This window comes from Molothrus aeneus, chromosome 27, assembly GCF_037042795.1.
Source record: "Molothrus aeneus isolate 106 chromosome 27, BPBGC_Maene_1.0, whole genome shotgun sequence".
In the NCBI taxonomy this organism is placed as follows: domain Eukaryota; kingdom Metazoa; phylum Chordata; class Aves; order Passeriformes; family Icteridae; genus Molothrus; species Molothrus aeneus.
Window position 1 is genome coordinate 4,062,985 of NC_089672.1, and position 26,361 is coordinate 4,089,345.

Below are 26,361 nucleotides of genomic sequence, written 5' to 3' on the forward strand. Positions count from 1 at the left end.
CCGGCAGGGTCGTGGGGGAGCCGCCGCCCCGGGAGCTGCACCGGGAGCTCGGGGGGCGGAGCGCGCGCGGTGGCGGCAGTGCCGGGAGGGGGGTGACAGCTCGGGATGGGTGACACCCGGGGGGACGGCGGCAGCTCCAGCTCCAGTGCCGCTCTCCGGTACCGGCGGCTCCGCTCGCGCATCTCCCCCCGCGCCGCTCCCGCCGCGCTTTGGGGCGGCGGCCGCTTTAAAAATGCAAATGAGCCCCCTCCCCGCGCGCGGCGCGGCGGCGCCTCGACCAATGGGAAGCGGCGGCCGCTGGCTGCGGTCACCGCTGCCGGGCGCGCCGGCCAATGGAGGCGCTGCTCGGGGGGAGGGGGCGTGGCCAGCACCGCCCCCAGCGCGGTCCCGCCGCGGTCCCGGGGCGGCGGCGGCAGCGGAGCGGGGCGGGGGCGGCGGCCCCGCAGGTGAGTCCCGCGTCCTCTCCGGAGCGGGCACCGCGCCCCGGCCCCGCGCCCCGCACGGGGGTCCCGTCCCGTCCCGGAGTGCCCCCGCCGCGGCCCCGCCGCGCAGCTCCCCCGGCCCCGCCGTTCCCGCGCGGGTTCCCCCCCGCCGCCCCCGCAGCATCGCCCTCACCGGGGTGCGAGGGTGCATCCCCGCGCCGCCCCCGTCGTACCGGGGATCCCCCCCCTCCCCTCGCTGTGCACCGCGCCCCGCTGCACCGCACCGCACCGCGCCGCCCCGGCGCCCACCGTTAATAACGCCCCGGTGCACCGGTGCAGCCCCCGCTGGCCACGAGCCCGCTCCCGGTGCTGCGGGCGGCCCCCCCGCCGCCTCCCCGCGCTGCAGGTGCAGGGCTCCGCTCGGCGCTTTCCCTCCTTTTTCATTTTAGGGGTGCACGCCCCAAAAATAAAAACCCCCGTGGTGCCTCCCGATCCCGGGGGGTTTTGGGGTGCGCAGCCCCCCCCGCGTTCCCGAACCGGGCCCTCCCCTTCCCGTCCCCCCGCATCCTCCGGGGGGGTCCCCCGCGCCCCGCGCTGAAGGTCACGGCTGCGGGTGGCCCGAACCGCCCGGTTTTGGGGCGCGGGGGGGGTCCCGGTGCCGCAGCTCCCCCCACCCCGCACCCCCCGTCCCGCTCGGGGACTCGGTGGCCGCGGGGACTTTGGCCGGCGGCGCGTTCGTGGCGTTTGCGGCCGCCCGGGACCGGCGGGGCTGGGGGGGGGGGGGATTCCTGCGGGCCCCGAGCCCCCCCCCGAGACCCCTCCCAGCTTTTCTCCCCCCCCTTTTACCGGGTGGCCGCGCTGAGCCCGCCCCGCTCGTGACACAGGTGGCGGAACCCGTGAGGAGGGACCGGGCAGCGGCGGGGGCTCGGAGCGGGTTTGGGGGGGCTGCAGCGTGCCCTGACCCCCCCCCTTGAACCCCTCCAGACCCTCGGCACGCCGAGGATGCTCGGGGGGGCCCCGCGAACCCCCCAACAGCTCAGGGTGAGTCGGGGGGGCCTCCCCCGGTGGCGCCAACCAGGCGCGAATTTTTGGGGTTTCCTGTTTTTCTCCGGTGCATGATGGGGAGCGGGTTCGGGGGGGGGGCACAGACCGGGGTTGGGGGGGGCACAGCCCAAGGTGGGGGGCACATCTGGGGTGGGAGGCACATCTGGGGGTCCCCCCACTGAATGCCTGGGGGGCTGCTCTGCTCGGGGATCCCCAGCACGGCAAATTTAGGGGGGGGGTCGGGATGCTTGGATCATTTTTTCTGTGGGGCGGGGGTTCCTGGGGGTGCGGGGGTGTTTTGGGGGGAGTTTTTGGGGGGGCCCAGGGGGCACGGGCAGGGCCGGGTGTGGGAGCAGCCGCCGCCGCACGCAGCAGCCGCTCATTTATTATTGATCTGCGTATCTGGTGTCGGGCCCAGCGCCGCTCCGGGGCCCCCCCGGTGCCCTCCCCGGTGCCCCCCCGGTACCCCGGGGTGCCGCACACCTTGGGGAGGGGTCGCTGGCAAGGAGCAGCGCTGGGGGGGACTCTGCGGTTTCCATGACCACGGGGCTGCGTTTTCCCGGCAAAACCGAGAAAAACGGGTGGGTGCGACCCCGCGGAGCCCCCCCGGACCCCTCCCCCGGTAATGTCCCGGTGTCCCCCCAGGGCGCCGGGAGTTGAGCTGCGGGGTCCCCGCGCCGCTGCCCCCCCCTCCAAGATGTCCTATTTCACCGAGCACTTCTGGGTAAGCTGGGACACCCGCCTTGGGTGCCCCCCACCCCTCCGTGGGTGCCCCCCACCCTCAGAGGCCCCCCCGCCCTTGGGGGAGGTGAATTTTCAAAGCCCGGCACCTTAATTAACGCTGTTTATTAATTAATTGGGGGGTGGGCGGTGTGGGGGGGTGGTCGGGGGGTCTCCCCGCCGTGGTGACATCACTGTCCCCCCCTCCCTGGGGGTCCCCAGCCCGATGGGGGGGGCGGGGGAAGTCGCGTGGCCGGCGCTTCCTGGTTCATCCGGCGGCTGCCGCCACCTTCCTCTTCCTCCTGCCTCAGTTTCCCCTGGGGGTTCACCTGCACCCCCAGCGCGGCTGTGGGGGGTGGGTGGGGGCTGAGGTGGAGCCACTTTGTGGGTGTGGGGCAGCACCCGAAATAACCCCGGGGATTTTTGGGGTTCTGCCCAGCCTGTCCTAGGGAGGGCTGGTTTGGAGTCGGGGCGGGGGGGGGGGAAATTCAGCACCCCAATTTTGGGGGGGGTTTGGGCCGCTCCAGACGCTGCTCCCAGGGAAAAGGGGGTGTGGGGGTCCCTTGGGATTTGGGATCTGAGTGGGGGGGCTCCCCTGGCAGGGTGAGAAGAACCACGGCTTCGACGTCCTCTACCACAACATGAAGCACGGGCAGATCTCCACCAAGGAGCTCGCTGACTTCGTCCGGGAGAGGTACCCGGGGCTGGGGACACCCTGGGGGCTCCCCAGAACCCTTTGGGGGGTCCCCAAAACCCTGGTTCCATCCTAAATCCCCCTCCCCACCATCCCCAGGGCCGCCATCGAGGAGAACTACGCCAAGGCCATGGTGAAGCTGTCGAAGATGGCCACGAACGGGACCCAGCTGGGGTATGGGGAGGGGTCTGGGGCACCTTGAGGTGGCTTTGGGGACCCCCTGGTGACCGTTGTGGTGGCCCCCCGAGCAGGACCTTCGCGCCTCTGTGGGAGGTTTTCCGCATCTCCTCGGACAAGCTGGCCCTGTGCCACCTGGAGCTGATGAAGAAGCTGCACGACCTCATCAAGGAGATCTCGCGCTACGGCGAGGAGCAAGGCCGGGTGCACAAGAAGGTAGCGCCGTCCCCTCCCCGGCCCTGTCCCCTCCCCGGCGTCCCCAGCCAGCCCTGCCCACGCTGCTGTGTCCCCACAGTCCAAGGAGGAGGTGGCAGGGACGCTGGAGGCCGTGCAGCTGCTGCACGGGGTGGCCCAGCTGCTGCCCAAGTCCAAGGAGAGCTACCACAGCAAGTGCCAGGAGTACGAGCGGCTGCGCAAGGAGGGCACCAGCCAGAAGGAGATCGACAAGGTGCCACCCCCAGTGTCCCCCCCTCAGGGTCCCCGTGTCCCTCTGTGTGGTCCCTAATTCCTGTTGGTGGTTCTTGTCCCGTCCTTGGTGGTCCCTTTCCCTCGTGGTGGTTCTGCCTCCTCCCTGCTGTCCCTGTCACTCCCCTCAGTGGTCCGTGTCCCTTCCCTGGTGATTCTTGACCCTCCCTCGATGGTCCTGTTGTGCCACAGTGATCATTGTCCCCTGCCTGGAGTCCCTGTACCCCCCAGGAGGTCCCTGTCCCCTCCCTGATGGTCTCTGTCCTTGTCCTGGCTGTCCCCTGTCCCCTCCCTGACAATCCCTTACCTTGTCCCGGCTGTCCCTTGGCTGTCCCATGTCCTGTTCCTGATGATCCCTGTCATTCCCCTGGCTGTCCCTTGGCTGTCCTCTGTACCCTCCCTAACGATCCCTGTCCTTTTCTCAGCTGTTCCTTGCCGTTCCCTGTCCCCTCCCTGACAGTCCCTGTCCTGTTCCTGACGATCCCTGGCCTTGTCCCTATTGTCCCCCGGCTGTCCCCTGTCCCCCCTGGCTGTCCCCTGTCCCATTCCTGACGATCCCTGTCCTTGTCCCTGGCTGTCCCTGGCTGTCCCCTGTCCCCCCTGGTGGTCTCTGTCCCATTCCTGACGATCCCTGTCCTTGTCCCTGGCTGTCCCCGTGCCCGGCGGTGGCGCAGGCGGAGCTGAAGTCACGGAAGGCGGGCGAGGCTCTGCGGAGGGCGGTGGAAAAATACAACGCTGCCCGCGCCGACTTCGAGCAGCGCATGCTGGACTCGGCCATGGTGGGCACGGCTGGCACCCCTGGGAGAGGGCTGGGAGCTGGTGGGAACTGGGAGAGGGATAGGAACTGGTGGGAACTGGGAGAGGGGTGGGCACAGATGGGAACTGGGAGAGGGGTGGGCATTGATGGGAACTGGGGAAAGGATGGGTATGGCTGGGATGTGGGCAGGGATGGGCTCTTCTGGGACTTGGGAAGGGACGAGAACTGATGGGAACTGGGAAAGGGATGGGAACTGATGGGATTTGGGTGTGGATGGGCATTGGTGGGATTTGGGAAGAGATGGAATCCCTGGGGACACATCCCACCCATCCCAAACCCTTCCCTGCCCACCTGGGAACATCCCACACATCCCAAACCCTTCCCTGCCCACCTGCTGATCCCTGGGGATGCCCCCCCTTCCTGACCGCTGTTTTTCCCCGCTCCAGCGCTTCCAGGAGGTGGAAGAAGCCCACCTGCGGCACATGAAGGGGCTCATCGGCTCCTACTCGCACTCCGTGGAGGACACCCACGTCCAGATCGGCCAGGTGAGTCCCCAGGTGAGTGACCCCCTCCCCATTCCCATTTCCCCTCTTTATTCCATGTCCCCTTCCCTTTTTGCCCCCCCAGGTCCACGAGGAGTTCAAGCAGAACGTGGAGAACATCGGCACGGAGATGCTGCTCCGGAGGTTTGCCGAGAGCAAGGGCACGGGGAGAGAGCGGCCAGGTGAGCCTGGGGGTCCCACCTGGGCGGGGATGGGCCCCTGATGATCCCGGGTTGATCCTGGGTTGATCCCTGATGATTCTGGCTGATCCTGGGCTGATCCCAGCTGATCCTGACTAATCCTGGGCTGGTCCCGGGTTGATCCCAGACTGATCCTGGGCTGATCCTGGCTCATTGTGCGTTGATCCCGGCTGCTCCTGGCTCATCATGGCCTGATCCCAGGTTGATCCCAGCTGGTCCCGGGCTGTTCCCAGGCTGATTCTGGCTGATCCTGGGTTGATTCTGGCTGATCCTGGGTTGATGCCAAGCTGATCCCAGGCTGGTCCCGGATTGATTCCAGGCTGATCCTGGGTTGATCCCAGGCTGGTCCCAGGCTGGTCCCGGATTGATCCCGGGCTGATCCCAGGCTGATCCCAGGCTGATTCCAGCCTGACCCTGGCTGATCCTGGGTTGATCCCAGGCTGACTTGGGTTGATCCCGGGTTGATCCCAGCTGGTCCCAAGTTGATCCCAGTCTGATCCCAGGCTGATCTTGGGCTGATCCTGGGTTGATCCTGGGCTGATCCCACTCTCCATGGCAGGAGCGTTGGATTTCGACGAGTACCGGCTGGCTCCAGCGCAGGAAGGCAAGTACGTCTGCATCCAGCTGGGAGTCCCGGGGACTGCGGAGGCCCTTCCTCACCCTGCTCCCGCTTTCCCCAGGACCCAAGAGGAGCCGGAGCAAAGCGTTCCGGATCCCGGGCTTGAGCCGTAAGGAGCGGGAGCGTGATGCTGTGTAAGAGCCTCAATCCCCGCATCCCAGAGTTCCTGCATCCCTGCATTCCCACATTCCATGTCCCGGCATCCCTGCATTGTTTCATCCCCGAATTCCCACATCCCCGAATTTCTGCATCCCTGATTTCCGACATCCCTACATCCCTGAATTCCCACATCCCCTGACTCTCCCCCTCATTCCCCAGGGAATCTCCGGATAACGACCTGGTGAGTGTCCCAGTGCTCCGCCCCGGCGCCGTCATTCCCAAACTGGGAGCACTGGGAATGTCGGGGTGTGTCCCTGCAGGGCTGCCCTGAGGTGGACGAGGATGGATTCACCGTGCGCCCGGACAGCGCCCGCAGTATCCTTGGAAAAGGGGAGGATTCTTGGAGGATCCAAGGGCAACCCCAAGCAGGGATTTTTGGGGGATCCAAGGACAATTCCAAGCAGGCTTTTTTTCTTGTGGGGGGGGATCCAAGGGGAATTCCAAGCGGGGATTTTTGGGGGATTCAAGGAGAATTCCAGCCAGGGATTTTTGAGGGATCCGAAGGGAATTCCAAGCAGGGATACTTGGGGGATCCAAGGAGAATTCCAACTGGGGATATCTGGGGGATCCATGGGAATTCCAACCAGACATTTTTGGGGAATCCAAGGAGAATTCCAACTGGGGATTTTTGAGGGATCCAAGGGGAACTCCAAGGAGGGATTTCTGGGGGATCCAGGGGAATTCCAACCAGGCATTTGTGGGGAATCCAAGGGGAAATCTGACTGGGCATTTTTGGGGGATCCAAGGGGGATTCCAGCCAGGCATTGCCTTGACATGGGCTCAGGTGAGGTGGAGAATCCCGGCTGTTCCTCCAGCGACTCCGACTATGACGAGGACGAGCCGCGCAAGTTTTACGTCCACATCAAACCGGTGCAGCCGCGGGAGGCGCCCGGCAGCGCCGAGGCCGCCGTGGAGCAGCTCAAGGCCACCGTGGGGAATCTCATCCTGGCCCCCGGCGTTGGGGTGAGCCTGGGGGGCTGTGGGGACCCCCAGAATTCCCGGGGTCACCTCACCCCTGTCCCCTTCTCTTGCAGGGCACCGTCAGGAGGCAGGCGTCCCGTAAGTGGCACTGCGGGTGTGTGGTGGCCTGGGGGGTGGCACCGAGGCTGAGAGCCACTGCTTGGGGACATCTCATCCTTCCTGACCCCCTTCTTGGGGACATCACATCTTTCCTGAGCCCCTTTCCTTAGGGACATCACATCATTCCTGAGCCCCCTTCCTTAGGGACAATGCCACCCTTCCTTAAACCCAGTCTCTGGGGACATCACATCCTCCTAAGCCCCCTTCCTTGGGGACACCCCACCCTTCCTGAGCCACCCCAGGGTCCCCGTGGCTCCGTGTCCCCTCACGGTGACATCCCCCCCCCGCAGGTCACACAGTGTCCCTGACCCCGGCCTGCAGTGACACAGACCCCGAGGGGACACTGGCAGCAGGTGAGACTGGGCTGGGGGTCCTGAGGATTTGGGGGGCACACGAGGGGTCCATGTGGGGTGCAGCGCAGTGTCCCCTCTCCCTGCAGGTGACAGCACGGGGAGGGCTCTCCCAGCGGCGCAGGTGAACAGGTAGGGGACAGGGAAGGATTGGGGTGCCATGGGGTGGCCACCCCCCATTCCTGGGGGGTCCCGAGCAGGCTCTGAGCCCCCCCACTCTGTCCCTGTCCCAGCGGCCCCGGGAAGCCCCCCCAGGACACGCCACCCTCAGCCGAGCTCTTTGGGCCCCCCCTGGAGTCGGCGTTGGAGGCAGAGGAATTCCCGGGTGAGGATTTGGGGGTCAGGATGGGAATGGGGGAATTCCCGGGTGAGGATTTGGGGGTCGGGATGGGAACGGGGGAATTCCTGGGTGAGGATTTGGGGGGCGGGACGGGAACCCCGGCGGGGCAGGGCAGGGCAGGGGCTGCGCTCTGACCGGGGCTGTCCCGCAGCCCCCCGCTCCTACGTCCTCACCTCATCCTCGTCGCCCTTCTCCTCCTCGTCCCCGGAGAACGTGGAGGACTCGGGGCTGGACTCGCCCTCGCACCCCGCGCCCGGTCCCTCCCCGGACTCCCGGCCCTGGACCCCGCAGCCAGGGACGCCGCAGAGCCCCGGCCCCAAAGCGGAGCCGCCCCCCGCCAGCAGCAGCAGCAGCAGCAGCGCCTGGGCCCCGCGGCCCCGCAGCCCCTCCGGCCGCCTCCCCGAGCCCCCCAACTTCGCCGTTTTCAGCGGCCCCGGCGCCGAGGGGCTCTGGGGGGAGGCGGGGGTCGCGCCCCGGGGTCGCAGCCGCTGCCTCAGCGGCCCCGCCCCACGGGAAGCGCCCTCGCCGGACCCTTTTGGGGACCCCCCGGTCTGGGGCAGACCCCGCAGCCCCGGTGGGGAGCAGCCCCCCCCGACGCGTCCTTCCTCCAACTCGGCCTCCTCATCGTCCTCCTCGCCGGCCCCCCCGAGCGGGGGGGAGTCCTCCAGCCCCTCTCCCTGGGGCTGCCAAGGGCCGGGGACCAGGCTGAGCGAGGGGGGCACGGCTGGGACCCCCCCTCTGCAGTCGGAGCCGGGTGAGTGGGGGGAGTGCTGCCCCATGTTGCCCCTAAATGTGACTTCTACAGCCCCCAACTCTGCCCCCCGCCCCATTATCCTTAACCCTGGGCCCCCATTACCTCTAAATCAGCCCTCATGACCCCGAACTGTGCCCCCCAATTAGCCTGAACTGTGCCCCCCATAACCCCCAAACTCTGTCCTGAGTGACCCCAAACTCTACCCCCCCAATGACCCCAAATTCTGCCCCCCAATTAACCTGAACTGTGCCCCCCATGACCCCAAATTCTGCCCCCCAATTAACCCAAACTGTGCCCCCCATAGCCCCCAACTCTGCCCCCCATTACCCTTAACCCTGCCCCCCCAAACACCTAAATCTGCCCCCATAATGCCAAAATCTGCCCTCCTCACCCCCAACTCTGCCCCCCCATCACCCCAACTCCACCCCCCACCCCAAAATCGAGCCCTGCCCAATTCCTGGGGGGTGGTCCTGGATTCCGGGGAGGGGGGGGGGGGTCCGGCCATGTCGGGGCTCTCCCCTCACCCCCCCATTCGTGCCCCCCCCCAGATTCTGTGCCCTCCTGGCCCAGCGCTGCCCCCCGGGACGTTCCTCTCGTGGCCCCCCCGCGCCGCTCCCGCACCAAGCGGCCGCCGGCCGGGCCGGCCGCGGGCAGCAACAGCGACCTGGTGCGGGGCCGGGCTGGGGGGGCGTGGGGACCCCCGGGCTGGGGAGGGGCGCGGGGACCCCCGGGAGGGGCGGTCAGACACGCCCCGGCTTCCCAGTGCTCCCAGTATGGGAATGGCAGCGCGGGGAAGGGGGCACTGGGAGGAGATTCCCTGGGGAAGGAGAAAGGGGAAGGGGATGGGGACGGGTGAAGGGGGTGGGATGGAGGGGGTGGGAATTTGAGGGTGAGGGGGTGTGGGAATTTGGGGGTGTGGGGATTCGGGGTGTAGGAATTTGATGTGTGGGGATTCAGGGATGTGGGAATTTGGGGATGCAGGAATTCGAGGGTGTGGGAATTTGGAGTGGGGGAATTTGGGGGTGTGGGAATTTGGGGATGTTGGAATTCGGGGTGTGGGAATTTGAGGATTCAGGGATGTGGGGATTCAGGGATCTGGGAATTCAGGGATGTGGGAATTTGGGGATACAAGGATTCAGGGGCGTGGTTTGCAGGGATACCGAGTTTGGGAGTTCAGGGCTGGGGGATGCAGGATTTGGGAATTCGGGGATTGAGGATGTGGGAATGCAGGGATGCAGGATTTTGGGAATGCAGGGATGTGGAATTCGGGCGTGCAGGGATGTGGAATTTGGGGATGCAGGGATGTGGAGTTCGGGGATGCAGGGATGTGGAATTCAGGGGTGCAGGGATGTGGAATTTGGGGGTGCGGGGATACAGGGATGTGGAATTCAGGGGTGCAGAGATTTGGAGTTCGGGGATGCAGGGGTGCAGGGATGCGGAATTTGGCGATGGAGGGATGTGGAATTCGGGGGTGCGAGGATGTGGAATTCGGGGATACGGGGTTGCAGGGATGCGGAATTCGGGGTGCGGGGCTGCAGAATTCACGGGTGCAGGGATTCAAGGATGCAGAATCCGGGGGTGCGGGTGTGCAGACACCCACCCCAGCCCGCCTTGCCCCGGCAGTCGCGCTCGCTGAGCCCCTCGCCCTCCTGGAGCTGCGGCCCCTCGCACTCGGCTCCCGCCAGCCTGAGCGAGCGCGGCTTCTTCACCGTGGCCCCGCCGGCGCTCGGTGCGTCCCGGGGGGATCCCGGGGGGGTTGGGCTGGGGGTGCCAGCCCTGCGCTGACCCCTCTGCCCCCTCGCCAGGGCTGTCGCGCGGTCCAAGCCCCGTGGTGCTGGGCTCGCAGGACGCGCTGCCCGTGGCCACCGCCTTCACCGAGTACGTGCACGCCTATTTCAAGGGGCGCGACGCCGACAGGTACGGGGGGGTCCCGGCGTTCAGAGGATTTGGGGGTGTCCCAGGGGTGCTGTGGGGGTGCAGCCGCTGCTCGGAGCTCGGGGACGTCGCTCGCTCCGTTCCAGCCGGGAGCCTCGGGGCCCTGGGATGTATCCAAACCTTACTCGGGGCACCCCAAAAACGCGGGGGGGGGACCCCAAAACCTGGGAGGGACCCCAAAAACTGGGGGGGGAGCTGGAAATATGGGGGGAGACCCCAAAAATGGGGGGAGACCCCAAAACCGCAGGGGGATCCTGGAACGGGGGGGGGACCTCAAAACATGGAGGTCAGCATGGCCATGGCCACGGCTCTGGGCTGTATCCAAACCCAAATGGGCACCCCAAAAATGGGGGAGGGACCCCAAAAATGGGGGAGACCCCAAAACCGCAGAGGGATCCTGGAACATGGGGGAGGATCCTGGAACATGGGGGGGGGGACCCCAAAAACCTGGGGGTCACCATGGCCACAGCCACAGCCCTGGGCTGTATCCGACCCCAAAACTGGGGGGGGGGGGTGGGATCCTGGAACATGGACCCCAAAACATGGAAGGGACCCCAAAACTGAGGGGGAGCTGGAAATATGGGGGTCCCTCCAGCCGCCTTGTCCTGCCCGGGGCATGTCCTGAGCCCCGGCGTGTCCCCGCAGCTGCCTGGTGAAGGTGACAGGGGAGCTGACCATGTCCTTCCCCGCCGGCATCGTGCGGGTGTTCGGCGGCCCCGCGGCCCCGCCCGTGCTCAGCTTCCGCCTCCTCAACGCCGGAGCCATCGAGCAGTTCCTGCCCAACGCCGAGCTGCTCTACAGGTGTGGGCACGGGGGACACCGGGGGGACACCGGGGGGACAGCCCGCGAGGTGCGGGGGGCAGTGGTGGGGGGCTGGTGTTGGGGTACAGGGGGTGTCTGGGGGATTCAGGGACCTTGGGAGGTGATGGATGCAGGGATGGGGGCGGGTTTTGGGGTACAGGGGGTGTCTGGGGGATACAGGGACCTTGGGAAGTGATGGATGCAGGGATGGGGGTGGGTTTTGGGGTACGGAGTGTCTCTGTTTTCCTGGGGATACCCTCAAGAGCTGAGGGATGGGGAGCAGAGTTTTTGGGGTTCCAGGGCTGTGAGTGTCCTGGGAATGCAGCGATGGGGAGCTGAGTATTGAGATTTTGGGATTTTTGATGCTCTGGGCATGCTGGGAATGCAGCGATGGGGAGCTGAGTTTTGGGATCTCAGCGCTCTGGGCATCGTTTGGAGCTGGGTACCGGGGTGCCAGCTTCTGGGGGTACCCAGACCCTGCTGCCCCTCTCCCCCCACGCCCCCAGCGACCCCTCCCAGAGCGACCCCAGCACCAAGGACTTCTGGCTGAACATGGCAGCGCTGACCGGGCACCTGCAGAAACAGGCGGAGCAAAGCCCGGCCGCCTCCTACTACAACGTGGCGCTGCTCAAGTACCAGGTGAGCCCCTCAGGGCACCCCCCCTGGGCACGGCAGGGTCTCGGTGCCCCCCTGAACCCCCCGATGTGCCGCAGTTCTCGCGGCTGGGCCCCGGCTCGGCGCCGCTGCGGCTCTGCGTGCGCTGGGACTGCGCGCCCGGGGCCACGCGGGTCAGTGTGGAGTACGGCTACAACGCGGCCGCCCTGGCACTGCCCGTGCCCCTGGGCAACGTGCACGTCCTGCTGCCCGTGGAGGAGCCCCTGACCAACCTGCGGCTGCAGCCCGCGGCCAGCTGGTAACGGGAACGGGGAGAGAGGGAACGGGGAGAGAGCGGGGCTGGGCTGCGGCGGGGTGGGGGAGAGGAGGGGTGGGGGATCCTGAGGCTGAAAGGGGTGGGGGATTAAGGGTCTGGGGTCCTGAGGGTGAAAGGGGTCAGGGATGAAGGGTCTGGGGTCCTGAGCTTGAACAAGGGGGAGGTGGAGAGTCTGGGGTCCTGAGCCTGAAAGAGGTGGGTGATGAAGGGTCTGGGGTCCTGAACCTGGACAGGGGGGGAGAGGAGCGATGGGGGGTCCTGAGGTTGAATGGGGGGGTGAAGGGTCTGGGGTCCCAAACCTTCACAGAGTGGGGAATGAAGGGTCTGGGGTCCTGAGGCTTATCAGGGTGGGGGATGAAGGGTCTGGGGTCCCAAACCTTCACAGGGTGGGGGATGAAGGGTCTGGGATCCTGAGTCTGAAAGGGGTTAGGGATGAAAGGTCTGGGGTCCCAAACCTTCACAGGGTGGGGAATGAAGGGTCTGGGCTCTCAAGCCTTCACAGGGTGGATGACACAGAGCTGGGAGCCCCAAACTCCCCCAGGGTGGAGGGGACACAGGACTGGGGGTCCCAAACTTGCCCAAGATGGGGAGCACAGGAGTGGGGTCCTGAATCTCTGCAGGGTGGGAGAAATGGGAAATGGGGAACCTGGACTGGGAAATGGGGACGCTGACGGGGTAAGGAAGGCAGGATGTGGGGATAGGCAGCAAGGGCTGAATTTTGGGGGTGCGGGGGCTTGAGGACACCCCCTTATCCCGGCAGGAACCTGGAGGAGAAGCGGCTGCTCTGGAAGCTGCTGGACATCCCCGGTGCCCCGGGGCAGGGAGGTGAGGCCGGGCCCGCCCTGCTCGGGGGTCGCGGGGCGGGGGCTCCGCGTCCCGACCCCCCCAACCCCTGCGCTGTCCCCCCCAGGCTGTGGGCGGCTCTCGGCCAGCTGGGAGCCGCTGGGGGGGCCCAGTAAGCCCAGTCCCGTGGCCGCCCAGTTCAGCAGCGAGGGCAGCACCTTGTCGGGAGTGGAGGTGGAGCTGGCGGGCGCCGGGTACCGCATGTCGCTGGTCAAGAAGAGGTTTGCTACAGGTACGGCCGGGGGGGGGACAGAGACGGGGCTGGGGGGTCCCTTCCCCTCAGCCTTGGGGGGTGCGGGGTCCTCTCCCCATCCCCTGGGACCTGGGGGAACAGGGGGTCCCTTCCCTGGGGGGTTTAGGGTCCTTTCCCTGCTCCTTGGGGTGCTCAGGAGTCCCTTTTCTGCTTTGTGGGGTTCCTGGTGTCCTTTCCCTGCTCTTTGGGGTGCTCAGGGTCCCTTCCCTGGAGTATTTAGGGTCCTTTCCCTGCTCCTTGGGGTGCACGGGGGAGTTCCTTTTCTGCTCTTTGGGGTTCATGGGGTCCGTTTCTTGATCTTTGAGGTGCACGGGGTCCCTTCCCTGGGGTATTTAGGGTCCTTTCCCTGCTCTTTGGGGTGCTGGCACCGAGCTCCGGCCGCTGGGCAGTGCCCGTGCCTGGCCGGGGCCGTGCCCTCCCTCCTCTGTGCCCACCTTTCCTCCGCAGGGATTTACCTGGCGGGGTCCTGAGCTGTTCCCGGACCCCCCCCGGGCTCCCCCCGGGCTTTTCCCGCGGTTGTGTGAATTGGAAACACTGGATGGAGGCGGGCTGGGGAGGGGGCGCCTCCTCCTCCTCCTTTTCCTCCTCCTCCTCCTCCTGTCCCCGCCCTGTCGCTGTCCCTGCGTCGTCTCCTGCTCCCCCCCGCCACCCTCCCCTGTGCTGTGAAGGGAGCAGGAGCTGCTCTTTTATTAAACACTTTATTTTCTAATAAATTCCCCCCCGCCGGCTGCTGCCTCCTTCTTGCCGCGGCGCCAATCCCAGAAATCCCAGAAATCCCAGAAATCCCGTAAATCCCATAAATCCCATAAACCCCATATTCCCATATTCCAATCCCAATTCTGCCATGGAGGGGGAGGGCAAGGAAAAAAGGGGGAAAAGCCGAAGGGTTGGGAGGGGGGTTGTGATGTGGGAAAGGGGGGTTGGGGGCTGTGTCCCCCCTCGCTGCCCCCTCAAAGCTCAGGGAAGCATCACCGTGGATTGGGGGGGCGCTACCCCCGAGTTTTGCTCCGCCCATCCCGCAGCGCCTCGATTTTGGGGGAAAGCTCCCCAAAAGTGGGTCTGGCGCCAGGGGTGAAGGCCCAGCAGCTCATCATCAGCGCGTACACCTGGGGGGGACAAGGGACACGGCGGGGCCATCAGGGGAGGAGGGGCACTCCGGGGACCCCCCTGCCAGCCCTGGGACAGCGGTGTCACCTCCGGGGGACAGCCGGCGGGGGCCGGGAGTCGCCGGTTGTCCTTGAGGAGCTCCAGCAGGTGGCAGATGATCTGCGGCGGCCTCGCTGTGCCCATCATCCGCAGGAATTCCTGCGGGCACGGGGGACATCCGTGAGCTCCGGGACACACCGGAGAGCACTGGGACATCCATGAGCTCCAGGACACCCGGGAGCACCGGGACACCCGGGAGCTCTGGGACACCTGGGAGCACCAGGATGCCCAAAAGCTCTGGGACACCCAGGAGCACCAGGAGGGCTGTGAGGGGCTGGTCCCAGTGGGAATGGCCCCCCTGCCCTTTCCAGGGAAAACGTCACCTCCGAGGGGCTCTTGCTCTTGGAGCTGTAGGTGAAGAGCTCGTAGAGGAGCACCCCGAAGCTCCAGGCGTCGGAGGCGCAGGAGAAGATGTTGTCAGCCAGGGATTCCGGAGCGTACCTGCCGGGAAAAACGGGTTCAGAACCCTGGAAAAATGAGTTCTGAGCTCCAGGAAAAGGGGACCCTGAGCCCCGGGAAAAATGGGGTCTGAGCCCCAGGAAAAGGGGAGTCTGATTGCTGGGAAAAGGGGATTCTGAGCTTCGGGAAAAGCAGGTTCTGAGCTCTGGGAAAAGGGGATCCTGAGCCCCGGGAAAAATGGGTTCTGAGCTCTGGGAAAAACGGGTCCAAAGCCTTGAGAAAAATGGGTTCTGAGTCCCAGGAAAAGGGGATTCTGAACTCTGGGAAAAGGGGATCCTGAGCCCTGGGAAAAGTGGGTTCTGAGCTCCAGGAAAAGGCGATCCAGAGCTCTGGGAAAATCGGTTTCCGAACCCCAGGGAAAAGGGGATCCTGAGCCCTGGATCCCGCTGGAATTCCAGCCCTCCCCTGTGCCCCCCTCACCAGAAAACGGGGCTCTGGCCGGGCTCCCGCACCACGTAGTAATCCTTGTCCTGCGGGAGCAGCTTGGCCAGCCCGAAGTCGCCGATCTTGACGTGGCTGTCGCTCTCCACCAGGATGTTCCTGCTCGCCAGGTCCCGGTGCACGCAGCGCTGCGCCCCCAGGTACTCCATGCCCTGCCGGGAGGCGGCTGCTCGAGGGGAGCGGGGACACGGCAGCGTCCCCAGGGCTGGGGAACCCCCGGGTGAGGGTCCCTGGGGGCTCATCCTGGTTGGAGCACAGCCCCAGGGGTGAGGGTGGCACTGCTCCAGCCGGGACAGGATCCTGCGGCATCCCCAAGGCTGGACAATGACCCGTGGCTGACCCGTGGCATTGCTCCAGCCCCACCCCGGGACAGCAGCAGCCCCGTTTCCCCCGTGCCCGCCCCGATCCCACCTTGCAGATCTGCCAGGCGTAGAGGAGCAGCGTCCTGTGCTCCAGGCGGGGCTGGTTCTTCTGCAGGAAATCCCGCAGGCAGCCGTTGGGCAGGAATTCCATCACCAGCCGCAGCCCGCGCATCCCTGAGGCCAAATCCAGCATCGGGAGGGCCGGAGCCGGGATCGGGGATCCCTGCCCCGTTCCCAGCCCCATTCCTGCCCAATTCCCTGTCCTATTCCCAGCCCCATTCCTGTCCCATTCCCTGTCCCATTCCCAGCCCAATTCCCTCTCCATTCCCTGCCCTTCCCTGTCTATTCCTGTCCCATTCAGAGCCCCATTCCTGCCCCATTCACAGCTCATTCCCAGCCCCATTCCCTGCCCATTCCCAGCCCCATTCCCTGTGCACTCTCTGTGCATTCCCAGCCCCCTTCTCTGCCTCATTCCTGCCCCATTCATGTCTCCTTCCCAGCCCCATTCCCTGCCCCATCCCTGTCTCATTCCCAGCCCCATTCCCAGCTCACCCCGGCTGTAGCAGACACCCCGGTACCGGACGATGAAGTCGTGCTGCAGCGAGTGCAGGATTTGGATCTCCCGCTCGAAATCCCGAATTTCCTTGGCCGAATCCTGCTGCAGCCTCTTCACTGCCACCAGCTCGCCCGTGCTGTCACCCAGGGGGTCATAGCGACACAGCTCCACGCTCCCGAAATTCCCCTGGGAATTTTGCAGGGAATTGGATGTTAGGGGTGCCCCCCACATTCCCAGTGCCTCATCCCCCACCCCAAAATCCCCCCAGCTGCCTTTTCACACCTGCATCAGCTGGTAAAGAACAGCTACTGTTTAAAAGAACTTCTTCTGATTGCTGGTAATGACCCCATTAATTGCATAATTAATCAATCACAACTGAGTGACCCAGGAGACTGATAGAGCCAGGTGACTGTAAGGGATGACAGCCTGAGGAGGATTGGGATTCTATCCCAACCCCAGGAAGGCTGGGATAGAACAGGATGGGACAGGAGGGTCAGGATGGGGCACGAGGGCTGGGATCAAGTGGGATGGGGCAGGAGGGGCAGGAGGCAGCAGAACAGTGCGGGAGGATCGGGATCCAGCCAGGATGTCCCACACCCCAAATCCGGGATGGGAAGAGCAGCTGAGCTGAATTTTGGGGCTGGGGGTCTCTGCTGTGCCCCCACCTTGCCCAGCAGCGAGATGTACTTGAGGTGCCTCTCCTGGAACTGCTCGGGATCCTGGCTCATGGCCAGGGACTCGTGTCCCCAAAAGCCATCCCGGAGCGTCACATCCGCGGGGGACAGGTCCGAGAGCAGCTCGTAGTCTGTGGGGAGGGGGGGTGAGGCCGCTGTGGGGTCCCCCCGTGCCCCCCCAGCCCGTCCCCGTGCCCACCGGAGGTGATGAGGCTGTTGAGGTCGCGGATGAGGGCGCGGAAGCAGGGCCGGCGCTGGGGCTCGTACTCCATGCACTGGGACACCAGCACGGCCAGCTCGGGCCACCGGGGGGCTGGGAGCTGCTGCTGGCTCTGGTAGAATTCCAGCTTCTGTGGGAAAGGGGGGGTCAGGGGGTGTGGGACCCTCAAAGAGCCCCTGAACGGCTCTGAGATGGGGCAGGGTGCAGTGGGATGGGGCAGGAGAGGTGGGATGGGATGGGATGGGATGGGATCCATAGCAGGGAATGGGATGGGATGGGATGGGATTTATGGGATGGGATTTGTGGGGTGGGATGGGATCCATAGCAGGGAATGGGATGGGATGGGATGGGATCCATAGCAGGGAATGGGGTGGGATGGGATTTATGGGATGGGATGGGATTTGTGGGATGGGATGGGATCCATAGCAGGGAATAGGGTAGGATGGGATTGGATTTGTGGGACAGGATTTGTGGGACGGGATTTGTGGGATGGGATTTGTGGGATGGGATGGGATCCATAGCAGGGGATGGGATGGCATGAGATTTATGGGATGGGATTTGTGGGGTGGGATGGGATTTGTGGGATGGGATGGGATCCACAGCAGGGAAAAGGATGGGATGGGATTTATGGGATGGGATTTGTGGGATGGGTTTATGGGGTAGGACGGGGTGGAATTGGGCAGGGAAGAAGGGCTGGGATGTAGCAGGAAGGGACTGGAGGGCTGGGGAAGAAGGGTCTGGATACAGTGGGATAGGGGGGAGGGTTGGGATGGAACGGGATGGGGCAGGAGGGTTGGGATGGAACGGGGTGGGGCAGGAGGGTTGGGATGGAATGGGATGGGGCAGGAGGGTTGGGATGGAATGGGATGGGGCAGGAGGGTTGGGATGGAACGGGGTGGGGCAGGAGGGTCATTATGGGGCAGGAGGCAGCAGGGCAGTGCAGGAGGATCAGGATCCAGCAGGATGCTGGGACCAGCCTCACCCTCTGGGGCTCCAGCAGGCTCAGGGGCATGTTCCCCCCGCTGAAGATCTCCCAGAGGGTGGCTCCGAAGCCCCACTTGTCAGCTGGCAGTGCCAGGCTCCCGGGGTCGCTGACACACTCAGGGGCCACCCATGGGATCCTCTCCACCAGCACTGTGGGGTGCCCAGCCCTGCTCAGCACCCACTGTGGGGGCCCAGCACCTCCAGGACCCCCCAGGATCCCCCCCAGACCAGGAGGGTGACACTGACCCCAGGGTGGGTGAGTTTGATGAAGGGGATTCAGAGCCCACAGCCAGGACCTGGCTTGGAGGATGAGCACAGGACCCCAAACCCAGAACCAGGATCCCAATCCCAGAACTGGGACCCCAAATCCAGACCTGGGACCCAGAGCCCACAGCCAGGATTCCCCACAGAGGATGAACACAGGACCCCAAACCCAAAGGCAGAACCCCAAGGCCAGCCCCCCCAGGACCCCTGACTCACTGTCCTGGGCCAGGACGGTGATGCTGACCCCGGGGTCGTTGAGTTTGATGAAGGGGGGGCTCCCCCCGGCCGTGTCCCCCTCCCGTGCCAGCAGCACCTTCTTGGCAGAGACGTTCCCATGCGGGATCTTCTTGTCCTCCTGGATGGGGGGAAGAGGGGTCAGGACCCTCAGGGTGGTCCCACACACTGGGGTGGGCTGGGGGCTGTGGGATCTGTGGGATCTGTGGGATCCACGGGATATGGGGATGTGGGGGCTGTGGGGTGGGGATCTGTGGGATGTGGGGGTGTGGGAGTTGTGGGGTACGGATGGATTGGGGGCTGTGGGATGGGGAATCCATGGGATCCATTGGATGTGGGGTGTGGGAGTTGTGGGATGGGGATCCATGGGATCCATGGATGTGGGGGTATGAGGGATCCACCTGGGATCCAGAGCCCGCAGCCAGGACTCCCCATGGAGGATAAACACAGGATCTCGAACCCAGAACCAGGACCCCAAACCCAGACCTGGATTCCCCACGGAGGATGAGCACAGGACCCCATACCCAAAGCCAGAACCCCAAGGCCAGCCCCCCAGGACCCCCAGGGACCCCCTCCCACCACCGTGGGCTCACCAGGTAGTTGAGGGCATAGGCCAACTGCTTGGCCACCGTCAGCTTCCAGCCGGTGGTCACCGCACCCCGGTTCTTGCGCAGGTACAGGTCCAGGGGCCCGTGCTGGACGTGCTCCTGCACCATCACACCTGGGGGCACCCCGGGGAGGGTCAGGGGGTGCCCACACCGCGCTCAGGGGTGCCCAGGTGGCACCGTGGCCACCGCCCCGCCAGACACTCACTGTCCTTGCCGAGGCTGACGCCGTGCAGCAGCACCAGGTGTTTGTGGGAGAGCTGGCTCATGGTGCTGGCGGCCTCCAGGAAGGACTGGGACAGGGACAGAGGGCTCAGGGCGGGCCTTAGGGACCCCGAGGTGACATCCTGCAGGCAGCAGTGCCACCCCTCACCTCCAGGCAGTTGCGGTGGCTGCTGTCCATGACCTTGAGCACCACCGGGGTCTGCCGGGCTCCATCCTCCTCGTCCTGGTCCCGTTTGATGCCTTTGTAGATCTGGGTGAAGGAGCCCTGGCCCAGGCTCTCGCCCTGGGGGACACGGGGACGTTGCCAGGGGGTTCCTGTCCCCCTGTGCCACCCCCCCGTGGCCCTGCCCTGCCCTGTACCCGTGTCAGGCTCTGGGGGTCGATCTTGTGGAACATCATCTGCTGGAGGCTGCGGCGCCGGGGCGCGGGAGGGGACCCAGGGGGACAGGGGACCCCGCTGCGGACGATCAGCAGGTTGGACTTCTCTGGGGGCCAGAGAGGGCGTGAGGGGGGGCTTGGGCAGGGGACCCCCACCTGGGGACCTCACACAGCCACCCTGTGATGTCACAGCAGCTCTGTGACATCACAGCCTGTTCTGTGACATCACAACTGCTCTGTGACATCACAGCCCACTCTGTGACATCATAGCCTGCTTTGTGACGTCAGTCATTCTGTGACATCACAGCCGCTCTGTGACATCACAGCCTGTTCTGTGACATCACAGCTGCTCTGTGACATCATAGCATGTTTTGTGACATCACAGCCACTCTGTGACATCACAGCCTGTTCTGTGACATCACAGCCCACTCTGTGACATCATAGCCTGCTTTGTGACATCAGTAATTCTGTGACATCACAGCCCACTCTGTGACATCAGACTGCTCTGTGACATTAGAGCCACTCTGACCTCACATCTGCTTTGACATCACAGCCGCTCTGTGACATCACAGCTGGTCTGTGACATCACACGTGTTCTGTGACATCACAGCCTGCTTTGTGACATCAGTAATTCTGTGACATCACAGCAGCTCTGTGACATCACAGCCCCCTCTGCGATGCCCCCCTGGTGTCACCTTTGGCCCGGGGGGGACAGGCCACCTCCAGGCGCATGGGTGCCCCCTCGGCCTGCAGCCCGTGGTGCCCGTAGGTGCCCAGCAGCTCCCGCAGGCTGCAGAACCTCCGCGCCACCCCCGACAGCCACCAGTGCCCGTCCTCGTCCCGGCGGATCTGGCACCGTTTGTAATCCCGGCTGGAACGGGTCTGGGGGGGAAACACCGGGGTCAGCATTGGGGGCACCCCCCCAAACCCCTCCTGCGTCCTCGTGTCACCGCCCTGCAGGTGCCAGGGCTGTGCTGCCCTCCCAGTGCCCGGGTTGTGGCCCCCCCCAAGCCCCCCTGCCCGGTGTCCCGGGGGTCTCCTGGGGGTCTCACCTGCACACACACGGTCAGCAGGTAACTGTCAAAGTCCTGGGGGCTGCGGCGCAGCAGGAACAGCCCCGGGGCACCCCCGGCCGCCTCCAGCTTGTTCACGGCAAACTCGGCGCTGCCAAGGGCAGGGATGGCCATGGTGCCACATGGGGACAGCGTGGGCATCCCCTGTGCCCACCCCCTGTGCCCACCCCCTGTGCCCGCCCCTGTGTCCCCCCCTGTGCCCACCCCACTGTTCCCACCCCTGTTCCCATTCCCTGTGCCCATCCCTGTGCCTGCCCCTGTGTCCCCCTCTGTGCCCATCCCTGTGCCCTCCTCTTTGCCCAACCCCTGTCCCCCCCTGTGCCCACCCCACTGTGTCCTCCCCTGTCCCCATTCCTGTGTCCATCCCTGTGCCCATTCCCTGTGCCCACCCCCTGTGCCCTCCCCTGTGCTCCCCCCTGTCCCCTCCTCTGTCCCCTCCCTATCCCCACCCCTTGTGCCCACCCCTGTGCCCCCTCCCCAAACCCAGCAGATCCCTGTGGAGCCCCACCCGGGCCAGGGGTCGCTCTGTCCCCTCCATCCCCACATCCCCTCGGGCTCGGGGATGCCCAGGGGGTCCCGGTACCCAGTTCCCAGGGGTTCCTGGTGCCCAGGGGGTCCCGGTGCCCACCTGATGGGCCCGTGGCACTGGTTCTCCAGGTCCTCCAGCAGCCGTGGCGGTGCCACCTCCCTGCAGAAGTAGTGCTGGGCATCCGCTGTCAGCCGGTAGTAACCATCGAGCAGAGCCACGAAGGACCGGGCCTCCTGCAGCGTGGCAAACTCCACCTCCTGTGTGTGAAAAATGCCAGTCACTTGGTTTTAAAATTGTAAAAGTTTAATAGTAATAAAATGGTTATTAAAAAATAGTAATACGATTAGAGTAATAATAATTAGGACAATATGAGACAATAGAGACAAAGAGTTACACATGTCCGGGTACTTTTCTGGGCAGCACAAGCCTGAAAAAGGACCCACGTTAACAGAGGATTAACCCTTAAAAACAACAGCCTGTTGCATATTCATACACTTCATACATGATGCATAAATTCCATTCAAATACAGGATTCTGTCTGGCCAGTGTCAACTTCTTTCTCTGAATCCTAACAGCGCCTTCGAGGGAGGAAGAAGTTTGTTTCTTCTGATAATGGAGCAATAAATTCTTTTTCTCTGAAAGATTTATTTGTCCTGTGGCTCCTGTCTCACTGCGAGTCCTTTCTTTAAAAAAAGTATCCTACATAGCATAGTTTCTATTTGAACAATTTTTATAATCTAAACCCATATTTAACACAGTACTTAAGAGAATTAATACAGCATCACTTTCTAACACAACACATATAATATACATTTCAATATTCGTGAAAAGCCAATCATAAAATACATGCATTTTTCACACTGTGCCAGCCTTGGTGTCACCCCCTTGTCCCCCGCAGCCCTCCCGGGGCTCCCCAAACCCTTCCCGAGCTCACCAGCACCCGGTTGTCCGCCTTGGTGACGGTGACCAGCCGGTTCTCCACGGGGCCGCCGCCCTCGCGGCTCGCCGCCTGCTTGATGCTGATGTCGGCAATGTCGGGGAAGTCGCAGAAGTGCTGGCGGCTCTGTGAAGGGACAGCAAAGGTGACAACCCCGCCCTGCCAGCTCCCCGCAGCGCGCCCAGCCACGCCGGAGCGCCTCGGAGCCGCCGCAGCTCCAGGCCACGCCTGTTGTAGTGTGTTTTTATACTTTGTAATAGTTTTGTTTTTATATCCCTCTATTTTTCCCAAATGGTTTAACCCAGATTGTACCCCCCTCCCTTTACCTGTGTAATCCCTTTCCTTTGCCGAGATCATCCCCAAATCCCCACCCTGGCTCTCTGTCAATCACTCAGCATCCCATCCCCTCCATCTAGAACTTTCTGTCCAGGACATCGAGTGATCAGCCAGAGGCCAGGGGTCACCCCCCAAGTGTTTCTCCATACCCTGTCCTAAACGTCCATTCCCCAGTACCCATACCTTAATTTTTCTTATTGGTCAGTAAAATGTTATTATCTACTTTATGTTCCCATCTCCCTTTCAATGTAACCTTGGCACCTCTCCCGGGGCTCTCAGTGGGATCCCCATGAGGTTTGTGGTGGCTCCCTGGCGCTCCTGAAATAAACCTTGGATTAAACCCTGCTAAGAGTCGGCCCCTTTATCCTCTGCCATTGCTCCGGCATCTCCTCTGCTTCAGGCGATCAGCCTGGCTGCCTTTGATACCCTCAGGGATCAGCCTGGCTGCCTTCTGTCCTTCTGTACCCCCAAGATCACCCTGGCTCCCGTTGGTACCCCCCAGGATCAGCCTGGCTGCCTTTGGCACCCCCAGGGACCAGCCTGTCTGCCTTTGGTACCCCCCAGGATCAGCCTGGCTGCCTTTGGTACCCCCAGGATCAGCCTGGCTGCCTTTGGTACCCTCAGGGATCAGCCTGGCTGCCTTTGGTACCCCCAGGATCAGCCTGGCTGCCTTTGGCACCCCCAGGGACCAGCCTGTCTGCCTTTGGTACCCTCAGGGATCAGCCTGGCTGCCTTTGGTACCCCCAGGATCAGCCTGGCTGCCCTCTGGACCCCCAGGGCATGGGAGAGTGCCCTCCCCACGCTGTTCACTGCCTCGGGGCTGGCCGGGGTTCCCTCAGTGGCACTCAGAGAGACCAGAACACCGGAGCACCTCAGAGCCACTGCAGCTCCAGGCCACGCCGCTGTCACCGCACACGTGGATGGTGACGGGTGCTGCGGATCCGGGGGAGCGCACGTGGAAAATCTCCTCACTGCGGTGGCGCTGGAGCCGCTCCAGGTCCAGCAGGTACTTGAGCTTCAGGTGCGGCGCGTCCGGCTCGCAGCCCCCCAGGCGCCGCAGGGATTTGCCGAAGCGGCGGCGGAGGCGCTTGCGGGTCACGAAGTTGTGCTGCTGGATCTGCGAGCGCAGCGGCGCCGGCAGGCACGACTTGTAGCTGTGGGGAGCGGAGGGGGGTGTCCCGGGGCGTGTCACACTGTCCCCGGGGGTGTCGGGGTGTCCCCGGGGGTGTCACACTGTTCCCATTGTATTCAGACTGTCCCCGGGGGTGTCGGGGTGTCCCCGAGGTTATCACACTGTCCCCAGGGGTATCCCACTGTACCTGGGGCTGTCCCAGTGTCCCCAGGGGTGTGACACTGTCCCCATGGGATTCAGGCTCTCCCCAGGGGTGTGACACTGTCCCCATGGGATTCAGGCTGTCCCTAGCCATGCCAGGCTGTCTCCAGGGGTGTCACACTGTCCCCATGGGTGCCACACTGTCCCTATAGCATTCAGGCCATCCCCAGCCATGCCGGGCTGTCCCCAGGGGTGTCACATGGTCCTGTGAGTGCCACTGTCCCTGTCTCACCTGACGTGGCTGCAGACCTGCGCGGGGCTCTGCCGCTGCTCCTTGGCGATGCGCAGCATGTCCAGCACGGCCAGGCTCAGGCACTGCTCCTGCGTGGGCAGGCTCAGCCCCACGGCCACGCGGCCCCCGATGAAATCACTGCGGGACTGGGAAGGGCACAAGGTTCAGGGGGGGCTCTCCCATCTCCTGAGACCCCCCCCAAACCGTGCCAGTGTCACCCTCATGTCCCAGAGCCCCCAGGAGTCACATCCTGCCCAGGCTCTGCTTCCCTGTCCCCAGGGCGTGTCCCCCTCAGGGGACAGAGTGACCCCATCTGGGGGTGGTCATGAGCAGCTCCAGGTGAGCCAGGGGAGAGGAGCCTCATCCCCCAGGCTGGAGGAGGAGGAGGAGGAAGAGGAGGAGAAGAGGGGTCAGAACACCCCAAAAACACCCCCAGCACCATCCCGGTCTCCACAGGTGGTAGAGAGAGCCTGGGGGATGAGGAGGAAGAAGAGGAGGAGAAGGAGAAGGAGAAGGAGAAGGAGAAGGAGAAGGAGAAGGAGAAGGAGAAGGAGAAGGAGAAGGAGAAGGAGAGAACACCACAAAACCACCCCCGGAACCATCCCGGTCCCCACAGGAGACAGAGAGAGCCTGGGGGATGAAGGAGGAGGAGGAGGAGGAGGAGGAGGAGGAGCAGCCAGGCTGGCAGCGCTCACCTGGGCAAACAGGTAATCAATGACGGGGTAGTCCAGGATGGGGCTGGCCCGGCCGTTCAGCAGCTGGAAGCGGTGGGACTGTCCCAGTCCGCACCAGTTGGGGAAGAAGAACCTGATGGGGACAGAGGAGGGGTCTCAGCGCTGTGTCCCCCAGAGACCACGACCCCAAGGGATGTCAGGGAAGGGTGGGAGCTGCACCTGATCCTGTACACCACGACCTGGCTGCAGGACTCATCCACAGTGAACACATGGTTGGGGGGGAACCAGCAGCTCAGGTCCTCCGTGGCCAGGGCGAAGAGAGGGTGGCACACGGGCAGCACGCCTGGGGACACACAGGGGGCTGGGACCCGAGCCCGTGGCCCTGAGACCCCACAGCCACAGCCAGGATCTCCTGGCAAGGATGTGCTCGGGACGCTGAGCCCATGGATCCTGAGCTCATGACTGGACCCCAAGGCCACAGACAGGACCCAAACCCACAGACAGGACCCAAACCCCACAGGCAGGACCCAAACCCCACAGGCAGGGCCCAAACCCCACTGCTGGGATCTGGAGTTCACAGCCAGAATTCCCTGCTGAGGACGAATACAGAACCCCATTTCCACACCCAGGACCCATACCCACACCCAGGGCCTCATTCTCCTATCCAGGACCCTGTATTCACACCCAGAACCCCATTTCCACATCCAGGACCCCATCCCCACACCTAGGACCCCATTCCCACATCCAGGACCCTGTCCCACAAACAGAACCCCATCCCCACTCCCAGGACCCTGTACCCACATCCAGGACCCCGTACCCACACCCAGGACCCCGTACCCACAAACAGGAGCCCATCTCCACACCCAGGACCCTGTACCCACATCCAGGACCCCATTCTCCCATCCATGACCCCATTCCCCCATCCAGGACCCCATCCTCACATCCAGGACCCCGTATTCACAAACAGAACCCCATTCCCCCATCCAGGACCCCATTTCCCATCCAGGACCCCGTTCCCACACCATGAGCCCATTCCCACATCCCGGACCCCCCACCCCGGCGGGTGCCCTGGGGCCCGGCGCTCACCGCAGGCTTTGGCAGCGCGCACACAAAGCTCCTCGGCCGTGTACTCGCCGAAGGTGAAGCTGAGCGTGCCCGCGGCGCTGCCCGGGGCCCGGTGCGGGGCGGGGGCCCGGTGGTACAGGAACACCTGCAGGGTCCCGCTCTCGGCCGACGAGAGGCTGCAGGAGCGGCCCCCGATCAGCGGCGTCTCCTCGCCCAGCGGGGCCATGGCAGGCGCTGCAAGGAAAGGGAGAGTCGGAGTGACCCCCTTGTCCCACCCTCATCATCCTCCCCGCGGCCAAACCCCGCAGCAGCAACACCCGCAGGGCTGGGATGGGCCCCTCCTGGGAAGGAGGGAGGGGAAACTGAGGCACGCGGTTGGATTTCGCCCCCCTCTCCCAGCCTGTCCCATCCTCCCGGCCGCTCCTCCTCTGCCTCAGTGCTCCCGGTGTGAGCAGGGGGGACCCGGCTCCATCCCGGTTCCATCCCGG

General features: G+C 64.4%; 2 protein-coding genes across 2 annotated transcripts; one reads left to right on the plus strand and one right to left on the minus strand.

Annotated features, from left to right (window-relative positions):
• Positions 1 to 401: 401 nt before the first annotated feature.
• Positions 402 to 13,814, plus strand: FCHO1 (FCH and mu domain containing endocytic adaptor 1). Its single transcript, XM_066566408.1, has 29 exons — positions 402 to 446; positions 1,307 to 1,463; positions 2,112 to 2,190; positions 2,789 to 2,880; positions 2,980 to 3,054; positions 3,132 to 3,273; positions 3,353 to 3,505; positions 4,197 to 4,301; positions 4,726 to 4,824; positions 4,907 to 5,003; positions 5,581 to 5,625; positions 5,702 to 5,774; positions 5,959 to 5,980; positions 6,060 to 6,114; positions 6,584 to 6,762; positions 6,834 to 6,858; positions 7,170 to 7,232; positions 7,319 to 7,361; positions 7,463 to 7,554; positions 7,721 to 8,323; positions 8,872 to 8,990; positions 9,947 to 10,052; positions 10,129 to 10,240; positions 10,904 to 11,059; positions 11,566 to 11,698; positions 11,773 to 11,972; positions 12,751 to 12,815; positions 12,901 to 13,065; positions 13,534 to 13,814. The coding sequence occupies exons 3-29, from the start codon at positions 2,164 to 2,166 to the stop codon at positions 13,554 to 13,556; spliced, it is 3,069 nt and encodes a 1,022-aa protein (XP_066422505.1). The 5' UTR covers positions 402 to 446; positions 1,307 to 1,463; positions 2,112 to 2,163; the 3' UTR covers positions 13,557 to 13,814.
• On the minus strand, positions 13,766 to 26,099 carry JAK3 (Janus kinase 3). The gene is made up of 23 exons (XM_066566405.1): positions 25,895 to 26,099; positions 25,028 to 25,151; positions 24,830 to 24,941; positions 24,135 to 24,280; positions 23,441 to 23,723; positions 22,231 to 22,359; positions 21,396 to 21,553; positions 20,747 to 20,858; positions 20,390 to 20,576; positions 19,677 to 19,801; positions 19,465 to 19,599; positions 19,300 to 19,384; positions 19,080 to 19,207; positions 18,469 to 18,607; positions 17,987 to 18,138; positions 16,984 to 17,134; positions 16,776 to 16,915; positions 16,107 to 16,296; positions 15,604 to 15,728; positions 15,172 to 15,344; positions 14,616 to 14,733; positions 14,281 to 14,391; positions 13,766 to 14,192 (listed from the first exon to the last, which is right to left on the minus strand). Exons 1-23 carry the CDS (start codon positions 26,097 to 26,099, stop codon positions 14,076 to 14,078), a joined length of 3,345 nt encoding a protein of 1,114 aa, XP_066422502.1. The 3' UTR covers positions 13,766 to 14,075.
• Positions 26,100 to 26,361: the final 262 nt, after the last annotated feature.

Bases quoted from the DNA above. Each gene is read 5' to 3' on its own strand.
- FCHO1 (XM_066566408.1), top strand. From the start codon at position 2,164: ATGTCCTATTTCACCGAGCACTTCTGG. The intron at 8,991-9,946 runs GTGCGGGGCCGG...TTGCCCCGGCAG, and splicing joins CGGGCAGCAACAGCGACCTG to TCGCGCTCGCTGAGCCCCTC. The intron at 11,060-11,565 runs GTGTGGGCACGG...CCACGCCCCCAG, and splicing joins AACGCCGAGCTGCTCTACAG to CGACCCCTCCCAGAGCGACC.
- JAK3 (XM_066566405.1), bottom strand. From the start codon at position 26,099: ATGGCCCCGCTGGGCGAGGAGACGCCGCTGATCGGGGGCCGCTCCTGC. The intron at 16,297-16,775 runs GTGGGGGCACAG...CAAAATTCCCAG, and splicing joins ACATCTCGCTGCTGGGCAAG to GGGAATTTCGGGAGCGTGGA. The intron at 14,193-14,280 runs GTGACACCGCTG...TGTCCCCCCCAG, and splicing joins CCGCCGGCTGTCCCCCGGAG to GTGTACGCGCTGATGATGAG.